This window comes from Misgurnus anguillicaudatus, chromosome 22 (assembly GCF_027580225.2).
Source record: "Misgurnus anguillicaudatus chromosome 22, ASM2758022v2, whole genome shotgun sequence".
Taxonomy (NCBI): Eukaryota; Metazoa; Chordata; class Actinopteri; order Cypriniformes; family Cobitidae; genus Misgurnus; species Misgurnus anguillicaudatus.
The window spans coordinates 45,450,177-45,465,000 of record NC_073358.2 but is presented as its reverse complement, the minus strand read 5'-3'; the positions used below and the strand labels follow the sequence as shown (position 1 = coordinate 45,465,000).

At 36.3% G+C, this 14,824-nt stretch overlaps 1 protein-coding gene across 2 annotated transcripts in view; it reads left to right on the top strand.

Moving 5' to 3' along the window:
- The window catches only part of suds3 (SDS3 homolog, SIN3A corepressor complex component), a 21,334-nt gene extending 7,661 nt beyond the window's left edge, over positions 1–13,673 (top strand). Inside the window, exons 7-12 of one of the 2 annotated variants that reach the window (XM_055198554.2) lie at positions 329–424; positions 1,586–1,647; positions 3,411–3,456; positions 3,560–3,665; positions 12,713–12,797; positions 13,169–13,673. In XM_055198554.2, coding sequence (XP_055054529.1) covers positions 329–424; positions 1,586–1,647; positions 3,411–3,456; positions 3,560–3,665; positions 12,713–12,797; positions 13,169–13,267 — 494 coding nt within the window. In that variant the 3' untranslated portion in view covers positions 13,268–13,673. The remainder of the gene's footprint in view (positions 1–328; positions 425–1,585; positions 1,648–3,410; positions 3,457–3,559; positions 3,666–12,712; positions 12,798–13,168) is intronic. The other variant, XM_073860498.1, reaches the window with a different exon arrangement.
- Positions 13,674–14,824: the final 1,151 nt, after the last annotated feature.

Genomic DNA, 14,824 nt, shown 5'->3' with positions numbered 1-14,824 from the left:
CGTGGCTGCGGAATAAGGATAAACTTGGAATAAAAAGTTGTGAAATAATGAGACTAAAATATGGGGTAAAGCTAAGACCCACCGCCATTTTTATAAGAGATTTAAATGGGACTGAAACAATCACGAATTTGTGTACTGATAGTGAAATAAATACATTTTTAGAGGGGTTAAAGCGCACCTAAAATGGGCCTAGTAACGCCACTGAATGAACAAAGTGATGGTTTTTGTGTTCACTATCAATAGTATTGCTGTTGAAAAATTTGTAATCCAGTCCCTATAGCTGAATATATTCATTTCTGTCTGACACCTTGTATCCCTATTTTTCTAGATTCCATGGAGGTGAAACCCATTATGACCCGGAAGCTCAGAAGGCGACCCAATGACCCGGTTCCTATTCCAGACAAGCGGAGAAAACCTGCTCCTGATATCCATATTTTAAACACTTATAGTTTTCGTGTACCTACACACATCATTTTGTTTAATCTCTCTTTGCACACTGTGGTTTTAGTATTTGTCATCCTGAAACTTTGTCACGCACAGAAACCTTGTACACTGAGTCCATTACGTATTAATGAATCCATTGCAAACATTTTTACAAAACAACACAAATTTCAGTCTTTACATCGTAATTTAACACTATGTATTCACTACGAATATATCCGAGTGAAATGGCGTCTGAAATGAAAATAAGGTGGGGTGGGACTTGAATTCGTCTATTGAGAATTGATTGGATCGCTTGAAGTGGGATCATGTTGCTTATTGCTATTCGCTGCAATCTTTTCCTGGACCCTGCCCCCTTTCCATACCATATGACTGACCGAAGTAAAGAGAGATTGATTCAAGGATGGGAGAAGATTTGTGTTTTTGATTAAAGTTTATGAGGCCACGTAAATTTTTTAAAAATAATAAAGCTCACAGATAAGTAATTTGTAAAAATACAACAGTATTTCCCCCAAAATTACAGTTTTTTATTTCAATTAGACTTTAAATTCAATACCATCCTGTTTTCCTAGATGTAACACAATCATCTGCCACAAGGGGGCAGTCGTGGCCTAATGGTTATAGAGTCAAGTTTGCAACTTGAAGGTCACCGGTTTGAGTCTCATGGCCTGCAAGTTGCGATGGGTTAAATGCATAGGTCACTTTTCGAATAAGGGCTACCATACTTGACAAATAACATTAGTATGTCTTTATATTTCCCACTTTGTTTGTCATACAAAGCTTTGTGCTGTGAGATGAAATAGATCAACTTGTCAGACGCTCTTCTGGATTTTGGCTTTTGCTTCTACATCGGCTTTCACTTATCAAAATGCCTCTCAAAATGCTTGCTATTAATGAGAAAACCATAACGTAAGGTTGTTTTTTACTTGCAAAAATAATGAACGAGAATTTTGGACAATGTGTGCAAACTTGGTGTGAATACAGCAGGCTGCTTTTGCTACTGTAGATTTTTGAGTTTAGAGAAAATTGAGGTCTTGTTTTTATACGCTGGTGGTTTTGAGAAAAGAGTTCATAGGATGTTAGAGCTTATGGTGGATATATGGTTGCAATGTATAATCTTTCATGTTTTCTTAACCCTCCTCACCCCAGTTAAACTATTTACTATCTGATGAACAGATCATGGAGGATCTAAGAACATTAAATAAGGTAAGGTTATGTCTCACTGAAATGGTAACTAGATCTATGTTGATGTGTCTGATAGTAAATTTACTACATCTTAAATTACTTTATAGTCTAATCCTCATTAGGGTTCTTTCTACAGAAATCCATTTTATTGTTGCACTATTAAAATTTAAAGGTGCGTTGTGTACATTTTAAGAGGATACCTTAACAGAAATGCAAACTACAGGGAGTGCAGAATTATTAGGCAAGTTGTATTTTTGAGGATTACTTTTGTTATTGTACAACTACAGTGCTCTTGGTTAATTCAAAATGTTAACAAACCCTCAAACCTGAACATTTAAGTAGTAAAAGTGATATTTTGGCTTTATTGGGAGAATGTTTCTATGTACATCATTATTAGGCAACTATTAGTGTGCAGAATTATTAGACAACTAAATGAAAAACAAAGATTTTACCATCTCACTTGTTTTTTTTTCACCTGTTAAAATGAGAATAATAAACAAACTCTACATTTACAAAAAAATAAAAATAAAACAATAAAAAAAATATATATAGACTATAAACTTACTGACTTAAACCCTATTGAGACCTTTTGATCCCTTCTTAAGCAGGACATTTACAGTAAAGGTAAACCGTACACCTCTCTGGGCAGTGTCTGGGGGGCTGTGGTTGCGTCTGCACAAAATGTTGGTTCAGACCAGATCAAGAAACCGACCGAATCCGCGAATGGAAGGCTTGTGACTGTTATCGAAAAGAAGGGTGGCTATATTGGTCACTGACTCTATATATTTTTTTATTTTTTTATTGTTTTATTTATTTTTTTGTAAAGGTAGAGTTTGTATATTATTCTCACTTTAACAGTTGAAAAAAACAAGTGAGATGGTGAAATCTTTGATTTTCATTTGGTTGCCTGGTGGTTCTGCACACTAATAGTTGCCTGGTGGTGATGTACATAGAAATGTTCTCTCAATAAAGCCAAAATGTCACTTTTACTACTTAAATGTTCAGGTTTGAGGGTTTGTTAACATTTTGAATTGACCAAGAGCACTGTAGTTGTACAATAACAAAAGTAATCCTCAAAAATACAACTTGCCTAATAATTCTGCACTCCCTGTATATTATCAGTGGTGTATAAAGACTTTACAAAATCACATGTCCTGTGGTGGGTACCGTAGCTTCTCTATGCGTTTCAAAAACGAGCGGTGAGGTGTGGATTGAACCATTTGGTTGTAATGCATAATCTCAACACTAGATGTCGCTAAAAGTCTGCACAGTGGAACTTCTATTGAAAGTTTTCATGATTCCCCTTTCAGCACTGGAGTAAGCTTAATTTTTAAAAAACTTTTTTATTAAATAGTTAATTAAAAGTTCCTATGAAATGTTTATTACATTTACTTAAAGTGATGTATGGGAGCGTGTACATATGACATGAAAAGAGCTAATTTGTGAAATATGTGACCTATGAAATCATCCTACATAATGTAATTGAATGAGTAAGGTCATGTCAATGGTTGAATTCAATGTGAAATTGATGATTGAAATCAAACTTTGATGCTCCTAATCTCATCATTAGATTGAGACTTTTACTTGGATTTTAAATAGGGTCACGCATTGTCTGCTAATCGCTTTAAATCATTATACTAATATATACAGTAGGATCACAGTTTCACTGCTTTGCCTACTATAAACTGCTAGTTAGTTTTTGACAAACAAAATCCAGTTGTTTGTCCATAGTGTGCTTTATACAATTGATATATAACCTTTCTTTTGCTTCATGTCCTTTATAGCTTAAGTCTCCAAAAAGACCAGGTATGGACGTTTTGTCTTTTAGAGGTGATTCTCCATATATTTCCCCAGACATTTTTCCAATCAGATTATTCTAGCGCTAAAAGCTTTTAATGATTTTAATTGAAACTAATGTCTATTATATTTCCAGCATCTCCGGCCTCTCCCGAGCATCTTCCATCCACTCCATTGGACACCCCATCCCAGCGGTATGAGGCACGAATCGAAGAAGGCAAACTCTACTATGATAAGAGATGGTAAGTTTCTCTGTATTTTATGAGGACAAATACGTGAAGCTGATATACTCAGAGTTTCAAATATGTGACCCTAGACAAGTGGTTTTCAAACTGGGGGCCGCGAGATGGTGCCAGGGGGGCCCCAGTTTTATGACATTTTATGAAATACATTAATTTATCATGAATTCTGTGTAAAAATCCTTAAAAAATAAGGCTACTAACCAAAGCACTACTTTTTTGTATAATTTAATTTTTTTTATTAAAATTATGAGTTTTAGAACAGTTTTTTGTCACAAATTTTCTTTGGGGGGCCGCGAAGGAATGCACTGTACACAAGGGGGGACGCACGCTGAAAAAGTTTGGGAACCACTGCCCTAGACCACAAAACCAGTCATAAGACAGATTTATAGATAATTTAAAAGTAGAATACATAAGCTTTCCATTGATGTAAGGTTTCTTAGGATAGGACAATATTTGTCTGAGAATCAACTATTTGAAAATCTGGAATATGAGTGTGAAAAAATTAATTGTATTCATATTAAAAAAATCGCCTTTTTAAAGTTGTTCAATATTTACAGTAGGAAATTTACAAAACATCTTCATGGAACATTATTTTTACACAATATCCTAATGGATTTTGGCATTAAAATTTTATAATTTTGACCCATACAAAGTATTGTTGGCTATTGCTAAAAAAGAACCCACTGCACATTAAGACCTTAAGGTTTTGTGGGCCAGGGTCACATGTTTGTTCCCTGATTAAAGTGTGACCAAATCTTTATGTTAGAAAGATTTTGACACACATTTAGATTTATATATTTAAATTAGAAACATTGAGAACTTCATCATCTAAAACTGGCGTAGTAGAGAGACTTCCTTTGTTTGTTTTTACCACACCTGTCAAAGGTGAATAACCTGATAGCATTTTTACCACATCTATTTTCGTATCACTTTACAATAAGGTGCCAATTGTTAAAGGGACAATTCATTTTTTTTTAAAAAATGCATCCAGCTCCCCAAAGTTAAACATTTGATTTTTATTGCTTTGGATCCATTCAGCTGATCTCTGGATTTGGTGCTAGCACTTTTAGCATAGCTTAGCATAATCGATTGAATCTGATTAGACCATTAGCATCGCGCTAAAAAATAACCAAATAACCCATTTGCTGCCGTAACATGGCTGCAGGAGGCGCAACGATATTACTCACTGCCCGAAAATAGTCCCCTTCATTACTTTCAATAGCCAGGGGACTGTTTTCGGGCAGTGCGCAATATCATTGTGCCTCCTTCAGCCATGTTACGGCAGCAAATTCCTTGATTATTACGCCAGAATAAGAGTATAGTTCCTAGCCTAAAAACCTGCCTTAAAAAAATCACAACTTTTAATTTTCCGTTTGTCTTGGTACACAATGTAACGTAATAACAATGATTTTATGCAGTGCCCGAAAATAGTCCCCTGCTATTGAAAGTAGGGCAGTAACGATTAATCGCGTGTCCCATTAAAAATGCCTGTCGGTATTCGATTCTGAATCGCAAGGCTGCGATTCTTTGTTTCATGCACAGCTTGTGCGTGTACTACAACATTTGGTCAGTAGGAAGTCCTTATCAATCTAAAATCATTATGAGTCGGAGTCGTTTATAACGTGCATTTAAAAAAGCAACACTTGTTAAACAAAATCATCCAAAATATTCTTTATTATCATGAAAATTCCTGAAACAATTTGAAGAACAGCAATATAAATATTCCTCAAGACATTTCCTGGAATAACGTTCGTAGTACTACTTCTGTGGCACAAAGGAATTTTCTGCACGAGAGCGCCCCCTGCCTTAGAGATGTGCCGGGATTTCACCGTAATTCTTTCAAATTCATGCATTAAGAAAACGCGCATTTGCACGATTAATTGTTACACCCCTAATTGAAAGTAACCAAGGGGACTGTTTTTGGGCACTGCGTAATATCATTGCGCCTTCTGCAGCCATGTTACAGCAGCAAAGTTCTTGATTACGCCAGAATGAGAGTATAGTTCCTAGACATATCTGCCTACACTAAAAAAAATGATTCATTCAATTTACTAAATTTTTTAAGGTAAGTGGTTGCAATCAATTTATTTAAGCTACGTTTAAACAATTTTTTTATTTTACTTTACTAATCTTTTTTGTTTAAATGTAGCTTAAGTAAATTGATTGCAACCACTTACCTTAAAAAAGTTTAGTAAATTGAATGAATCATTTTTTTCAGAGTATAAAATCACAGCATTTCATTTTCTGTCAGTCTTAGTACACGATGTAACTACAGAAGAGTCAAGTTTTAAATAGGAAATATATCAAAACTCTTTGGTTATTTTTGAGCGCGATGCTAATGGTCTAATCAGATTCGATGCATAATGCTAAGATATGCTAAAAGTGTTACCACCAGACCCAGAGATCAGCTGAATGGATTCCAAAATGGTAAAAATGAAATGTTAAACTATAGGGGAGCTGGAAAATTAGCATTTTTTTAAAAAGGTGGAGTGTCCCTTTAAGTGAATGCAGGAAATATTGTATTTTCACCTCTTCAAAAGTTTTGTATGACCTGTTTTTGTTAGATTCTTTGCGCTTTCACAGTAACTTTAGTTTTTTTACTAACCACAAGATGGAGCCAATGCCCCTACTTTCTAATCCTCTTATATCACAGTTTACATAAAGGACGCTGTCACATTGCATAGACAGAATTGACGTAAGATGTGACTATAGCATCACTGCAGGCATTCAGTTGTGCTAATAATATAGAGTTATTGATATTATAAAAAGCCTTGTTCATTAACATTTATTTATTTAGAAGACACCAGAGGAATTAAAAATAAAATGATTATTTAGCACGCAACAATATGAAAATATGCACTTGTGAGTGTTGTGTTGCCTTTAACATTTATTCGACTGCTGCTTGTTGCGTTGAGTCTTGTATGCTTTAATGAAAGCAAGAAAATCTGACCTTTTGCCAAACACTATACAGACTAGACTGTGTGAATCTTTATATAGCTGATTGGTTGATAACAGTACTTTAACCAGAATAAGTCGTAGCTGTGACCTCTTCACTAAGTGTTTCTTCAGCTCAAATTATAGAGCATTGCATTTGCAGCGCAAAGGTCATGGGATCGGACACCGGGCAATCACACACATACTTATATAATGTATAGCTTGAATGCACTGTAAGTCACTCTGGATAAAAGCCTTTGCCAAATGCATAAAAGTACAAATCACTGTGCAGCATTCATAGCTGACCGTCAGTATGTTGCATAGCAACACTTTTTACACGGCAGGGTCCATGTTTCCTAACTAAAGAGTCGCAACAAATTATTTTACTTTAAAATGAATATTTTAATAAACATTAGTGTCCCTTATTATGTAAAGATTATAATGTAGTCACAGCTGAAGGGGTTGCAGGGACTCGCTTCATGTCGCGCCTAACAAGCCCTTCAGCCATGATTATATTCGCCATACAGCACAGCCTCTAAAACCATATTGCATATTTAATTCAGTGGAGGGAAGGAGATTATTTGTTAGAATGTTTTATATGTTAGTGGCATTAAACATCAGAAATGCCTGTGGATTTGCATGAGCGTGTCAGCACGCATTCATCCAGCCGTGCCCTTTAGACAGTGAGTCGCAGTTGCTGGCAGCGCTGCAGTCCAGCCACAATTTTTTTGGACACCAAATGTACCTGCAAGTATATAAATCAACCATATACATAAATGAGACACTTTTATCCACTTACAGTGCATTCAATCTATAGGTTTCTTTATTTGTGTTGCAGGGATCGAACCCATGACTTTTGCATTGCTAACACAACGCTTAAACCTTGAGCAGCACGGGTATATTTGTAGCAAAAGCCAAAAATACATTGTATTGGTCAAAATGATCGATTTTTCTCTTATGCCAAAAATCATTAGGATATTAAGTAAAGATAATGTTTCATCAAAATATTTTGTAAATTTCCTACCATAAATATATCGGAAATTTATTTTTGCTACTGCTGGTAAGGACTTCTATTGAACAACCTTAACTCTTTCCCTGCCTGCATTTTTTTTTTAAGTTGCCAGCCAGCGCCAGCTTTTTTCATGATTTTCACAAAAGTTTAATGCCTTCCAGAAAATGTTCTTTAAATATATAATCATACAATATATCAAATGAAAGGACAGACCTTCTGCTTTCAAAAAAACCTTCATTAGTTCTCTTGTAATCACGTCTCAAATATGGATAGGGTTTTTCAAAAACACAAAATTTTGAGCAAAAAGCTGAGATAATTACATTTTTGCGAAGTACTTTTGATAGAGATCAGATTCAGAGCTATGATCAAAACATACTTTGAGTTCTTACTTCTTTCGTGTGAGGCGTTACTTCCGGGTTACATAAGTTGCTGTAGAGTGCCACCTGGTGGATAATAGCTGTATTTAGGGTTGGGTATCGTTTGAATTTGAACGATTCCGATTCCAATTCCGATTCCTTGTTTCGATTCCGGTTCCTATCGATTCTCGATTCCGATTCTTTTAAGAGGCAGGGTCAAAAATGTTTAGTATATTTTAAATGAGCTAGCTAACCAATGGTCTTTCTGAAGGAAATAGTATGACCTTCTCCATCAATTTAATTTTTATAAACTTTTGACTTTTTATGAACTTTACTATTCATTTCTCACATGGCTGTTTTCAACTACAATATAAATATCAAATCTATGAACTTGAATATAAATATTATAAATTATGAATATATTTTTACAGGGGTACACTTTCCTCAAGAGAGCTTTATTTTTGAAAACCTCATGAAAACACATTTACACATAAGTGTATGATGCTGCTGCAGGTACTTGAACATGTTTTCCGTGCTCCCATTGATGGCCTAACTAACATTCGCACTCTTAGCTCGTAAATTGTCTATAAAAAAATACATGGGCTAATTTGTTAGCTCAATGTTAACTTTTCAGTGCTCGCAAAATCGCGAATTCCTGTTGGGTTACCAAAATGCATCTTCGCTCTGCCCGTCGGGCTATCATAGGAAAAATATTTTAATGTTTTTGCATTCTCTTAGATTTTGTTAGGTAGTATGTACGCCGTCGTCTTGTCAGTCATTACTATCCTCACTTAACAATAAGTGAAACTGAAAGCATAATTAAACCAATTATTCCTTTCGTGTTCACGTCTGAGATGCGCACTCCTCTGCATCCCGGGTCCGCTCTTCACAAGTACGCGCTTGTTCTTGTGCTCAGCAAAAAGCGCGAACTCAAGTAATTTAAAAATAATAAGTCATTTTGTTTTTCAGAGACTAACATTATTTTAGCGTTTCTTTTTTCTACCAGGGATTTTGAAATTTAGCGAGCCCTCATTGTATATGTATTGTTTTACTTACTTGATACGGACTGCAGTGCAGTCACTGCGGTGCCAAGCTGGGGGTCAGAGACAGAGGAAGAGGCAGCAGATGACGGTCGGCGCAGCGCGTCAAAGACGGGGCACACATTTATTTCTACTCAATGAACGAGGTGCTTTATTACGTTCGACGTGCCTATGCACGAAACAGACGCTTCTTCATTGGTGTTCAGTGGTTTCTTTTTCCGGTCGGCGGACTGTGAATCGAAACTAGGAATCGAAATTTAAACTTTTGAACGATTCCGGGAAAATCGCAAAGCTAGTCCCGGTTCCAATCGATTCTCGATTCCCAAGCCTAGCTGTATTGCGGAAAGCAGGAAATACTCATCATTGGCAGGGAAGCGTTTTCTCATAATTGACGTGTTAACTCAATGGCGGTGAAAGAGTTAGACGATTTTCTCTATTTTTATTTTTTGCACCCTCAGATTACAAATAGTTTTATATTGGCCAAATATTGTAAACAAACCATACATCAAAGCTTATTTATTCAGTTTTTTAGGTGATGTATAAATCTCAATTTCAAAAACATTGATCCAGGTTCACATGTGTCATATAGACAGTAACGATCCTTCGAATATAGGTGGACCATTAAGGGGGGTGGGGTGAGTGGGTTTAATGCTATTTAATTTCTGACTTATTAACACCGTTTAAGAGTTGTAATTCTCATGCTAAACAAATGCAAAGTGTCGTGTTTCTGGGCCAAATTCACACCGCCTCTTTCCTACAAGTTTCGAAAAGTTTTTTTCAAACATGGGCATCCTTTATGTATCAGTGACCCCATATTGCTTTATGGGCACCTCGCCCCGGAAAAGCACGCCAACACGTCAATCAAAGTGAAAGCGAGAACAAGGACGCTCGTTAGCATTGTTCCTTCAAGTAAAAGTCACAGGCATCACTTCACCCGATGGCTTTGATTTATATCAAGATTTAACAAAAGCACAAAAGAAGATGTGCGTTTTTGGATGTAAGGAGAAGAAAGCCTTGTTCAGTTTGTTTACCCAGGTTGGCAGCGTGTGTGTTTGTTTAACTCGGTTTTTGTTAAAAAGTCCCAACCGGGTCATGAGTCGGGTCATAAATCATAAGTTATCCAGGGATAGTGTGATAATGTTTTGTGTGTGTTGCTTGCTCGCTCCTCCCAGCGGACGATTCTGGGATTTCGTGCTTTTTCGGAAACGTTTGCTAGAGCTGATCTGTCTTTTATAAATCTGATAAAACTAAAGACTCTTTGGAGATATGAAGGATGTAATACTATTTTAAAGGTACTCAAGCTTAACATGAGATGGGCAGAAACAGCGTTTGTTATGTGAGCTTTAAACAGCCCACAGACCTTCACTAATTGAGTGAACATGAGTTGTATTAGACGGTACAGACATTAGGGTGGGCCGTTTTGACCTGAATTAGTAAGAAGCCACCCAGAAACACCCTTGCAAACGCAAAGCAGTGCCTTAACACCCTGTCATTAAATCATTAGCCACCAGCCTTTTTTTGAAAAGTTGCCCGTCAGCATTTTTTTGTAATTTTCACAAAATGCATTCCAGAAAAAAATTCTTCTAAAAATATATAAACATACAAATGTATCAAATGAAAGAACAGATCCTTTTGAAAAGTTGCCCCCCAGTATTTTTTTGTAATTTTCACAAAAGTTTTATAAAATGCATTCCTGAAAAATTTTCTTCTAAAAATATATAAACATACAAATATATCAAATGATAGAACAGAACCTCTGTTTTCAATCAAACAAAATGGGAAAAAAATTATTTATCCTCTCTATTTTTTTCTCCGCTTATAAACTCTTACCGTGGGTTCACAACCAGCCGCGTTTGAGACGTTAAATTGCGTTTACCGCGTCTAGTTTGCGGCTTGAACACTTTGAGTTTACTCGCTTTATTTGCGCGTGAAATTCTAGTCATTGAGACATTCACGCGAAAATTCGTGTCATGGGAGGGGCTTCTGCATATGGAAGGTTTTTTTGGTCTTTTTTAAATTAATTAATTAAATTATAAATTAATTAATTAAATTATAAAATAAATAATTAAATCGCAAAATATGTCCCAAATTTGAAAATGAAATGCTAAAATAAAAATGAATCATTTTTCATTTTAACGTGATGAAGCATCATTACGGACAAATTGAAAAATTTAATTAAATTGATGATTTGACATTTCATTTACACTGTATGTGTATGCATATGAGAATGACTGACGCCTCACCGGATCAGATGTGTAAAAATACGCACATACATAACAGCGGACCAGCTTCTTTTAATGTTTGTTCCTCCTTTGAAATGTAAACAATCCACGTGTCAGCTCGTACAGTCTAAATGTTGCTAAATGCCCAGCTCCATGCACAGAGGATAGACGCACATTTCACCGTGACACCGACACCCGGAACTCGTTGGCCAGTACAATTGACACAGTAGCCTATCTGTACAGATGTGAAGCTAAGATTCATCCAAACAGTTGCTAAGTTTGGCTAAATGGGTCTAAAAGTTGCTAGATGTAGCAATAAGGTCGCTAAGTTGGCAACACAGTCACTGAGTTGGCAACACTGCTTCAGCTAATCCCCTTTTTTAAGCAAATAAGCCCCACCCACTGATTAACAATGAATTTGCATACAAGTTGAAAATAAAAATGAACACGAAAATTAAAACGAAAATGAAAAAGAAAAACCGAACATTAAATTAAAACTGAATTTTACATTTTAATTTTGTCCCTATTATTGCTTGGGCATGAATAAAAAGCCTTTTAAAAAATTTATTTACAGATTCCTTTTCAAGCTTGCCTTTTTATTTTAATTTTGTCAGTCTTGACTCAAGATTATATTGAAAATGAAATGTCAAATCATCAATTTAATTTAATTTTTCAATTTGTCCGGAATGATGCTTCATCACGTAAAAAATGAAAATGAAATAATTTAATATAATGTTTTCATTTTTATTTTAGCATTTCATTTTCAAATTTGGGACATATTTTGCGATTTTATTTTTTATTTTATAATTTAATTATTTTATAATTTAATTAATTATTTTATAATTTAATTAATTAATTTAAAAAAGACCAAAAAACCTTCCATATCTGCAACTCCGCTCGCTTCCTGTAATCAAATTTTCAACTTGCGCATTTGCCGCAGCAATGCTCAATTCGCACCATTCACCCGATCTAGACGCGCAAATTAGGCGAAATCGCGTCTGCCGCGCTTAACGCCAAATTCGCGCGGCAAGACCTCCAGACACACGTCAACGCTTCTTTACATTGCTTTAAAAATCACTTGCGCTTTATGCCGCGGCTGGTGTTAATGCAGCATTAAATATGGGTATATTTTTTTTTAAATATTTTTTAGCAAAAAGCTGAAACAATGCATTTTAGTGAAAGATCGGATTCAGAACGGTTATCAAAACATAAACGGAGTGTAGTTTTTTCATAAATTGCACCATCTAGTGGATAATCACGGTATTACATAAAAATTCTTCAGAAACACTTTTTTTTCTCTTAATAAGTAAAACTCACATTTCCCTTAGCATTATTATGCATTTATCATAACGTCTATTCATTCAAATTCTCACGTGTTTCCTAACCTAATGATTTACGTATACAGGCAATAAATTAAGCCTAAAGTTGGGCTTTAAGCTCTCCGTTTAACAACCTTCAATGACTAATGCTCTTATTGTCCCAGGTACCATAAAAGTCAAGCAATCTATCTGGAGTCCAAGGAGAACACAAAGATTAGCTGTGTCATCAGCTCAGTGGGGACCAATGAGGTTTGTGTCTGATTCTCTTCACTGATTGGTAATAAACAAATGACTGCGCTCTTCAAACTAATGGCCTTCCTACGAGGGCAACAAACAGTAGGTTATTGAGATCAGAGCGAGCACTTTGGAGCGCAGTAATTTAGTTGCTCTCATTTATCGTAATCTGCTTCCGTATCACTGTACAAGGATATCTGCGCAATGACTTTTGCCTCATTTGCATCCTTTTAACGCCAGAGTCAATAGATGGACGCATAGATTTGGGCTCTTCTTACTTGCTGAGCCAGATGCTTTAGAGAACAAATCACAGTTTGGGATTCATTTGGAAGACGCGGAGAATAAATGGCTAAGTGCTTTATTTTCTGATTTCGATTCTCTTGCAGATCTGGGTGAGGAAGACGAGCGACAGCACGAAGATGAGGATATATTTAGGGCAGCTGCAGCGAGGAGCCTTCATCATTAGACGCCGATCTGCGGCATAGACATCACGTCCTCTTTCTTCCTCTTCTGTATATTTTTTTAACGAACATTTCAACGCTCTTCCTGTTTTACCGAGTCGCCTACTGCGTGCACTCTCTTGCTCTCCGTCATATTTTTCTTTACACATACAGTATATACCTTACCAAAGTATATCATGAAATGTGTATTTCGAATGAATTTTGCATTGCAGTCACTCGACCTCAAGCCTGTTTGATTTCAAACAATACATGACAACAGAGAAAACGCCACGTGATTGTGCCATTGTATTTTTAGAAAGACGTTTGTTTGTCACGCTGTTTTCTCTAGGACTTTGTAAGTGTGGGATTTCGAATTACTTTGCAACTTTTAATATTGTATCCAGTCGAACGTTTAAATAAATTTGGCTCACGCAGTGCAAACGACATTTAATTCCACTGCGTCGCTTTGTTTTGTCCCATTAAGACACGGGTCGGTTGACCTTGTTTTTTAATAGCCCTTGCAAAGAATGACATTCATTTACGTGTATAATTATGCAAATTTTTGGCAAATGCTTCTTCGCAGAATGACTCGCAAGAACATGCGAGTAATGTGTTTGCGATGATTATTTAAGGAGGTAACAAAGATACCTGCGGAGCAGAGACGCCATACCGAAAATCTCAAGATGTCTAGAAGCTTGTGAGTGCAGACGTGCTCATCTTGGAGGTCACCGACGGACTGCAGATCATATAAGCTTCACAGTATTCACTTTTGTCTGTATTTGCTGCATTCACCACCAGCTTTGTTGTTTTTGCAAAGTTTTAATTTATCTTTCGTTGTCTTTATTAAGTTACAAATAGGTCATATGTAGAATTTTTTTTAGTACAAAATGGTTTTCGTTTAACTGTAGTTAGTGTGATCTCCATTTGCAATGAAGCGAGTAATCTCAAAAAGCGGTAAACTAGACGCGGTAGACGCGAATTAAACGCCTTAAACGTGGCTGGTGTGAGCCTACAGTAACCGTAGTTTGAGGTGACTACTAAATTTGTGTCTATTGCGTCTAGTTTGCCGCTTGAAGATTTGGAGTTTACTCGCTTTATTCATGTGTGAAAGCCGCGTGTGAAATTCTAGTCATCGAGATGTTCACCCGAAAATTTGCGTCATGGGAGGGGCTTCTGTGACTCCACTTTCTTCCTGTAATCACGTCACTACTAGAGTAAGCTCCTGATTGGTTCAAATTTTTCAACTCGCGCGTTTCCCGCTGCAACGATCAATTCGCGCGAACTAGACGCATGAGTGAGGTGGAATCGCATCTACCGCACCGCGCTAAACGCCTAATTCGCGCTTCTTTACATTGACTTAACATTGATATCACTCACGCTTGACGCATCTACCGCAGCTGGTCTGAACGCAGCATTATGCTACGTACACACCAAACGCGGGGCATCGCGTTACTTGCTCTAGATTACTCGCAGGATTTAAATTTGTGTCATGCAAATTTTTCGTAATTTAAAAAAAAAGTTTTCTCTATTTTTTTTCAACTTGTGCGAAGACACATTTGAGACGAATAGCGCATGTTTTCGCGTCCATATTGCATCATTCGC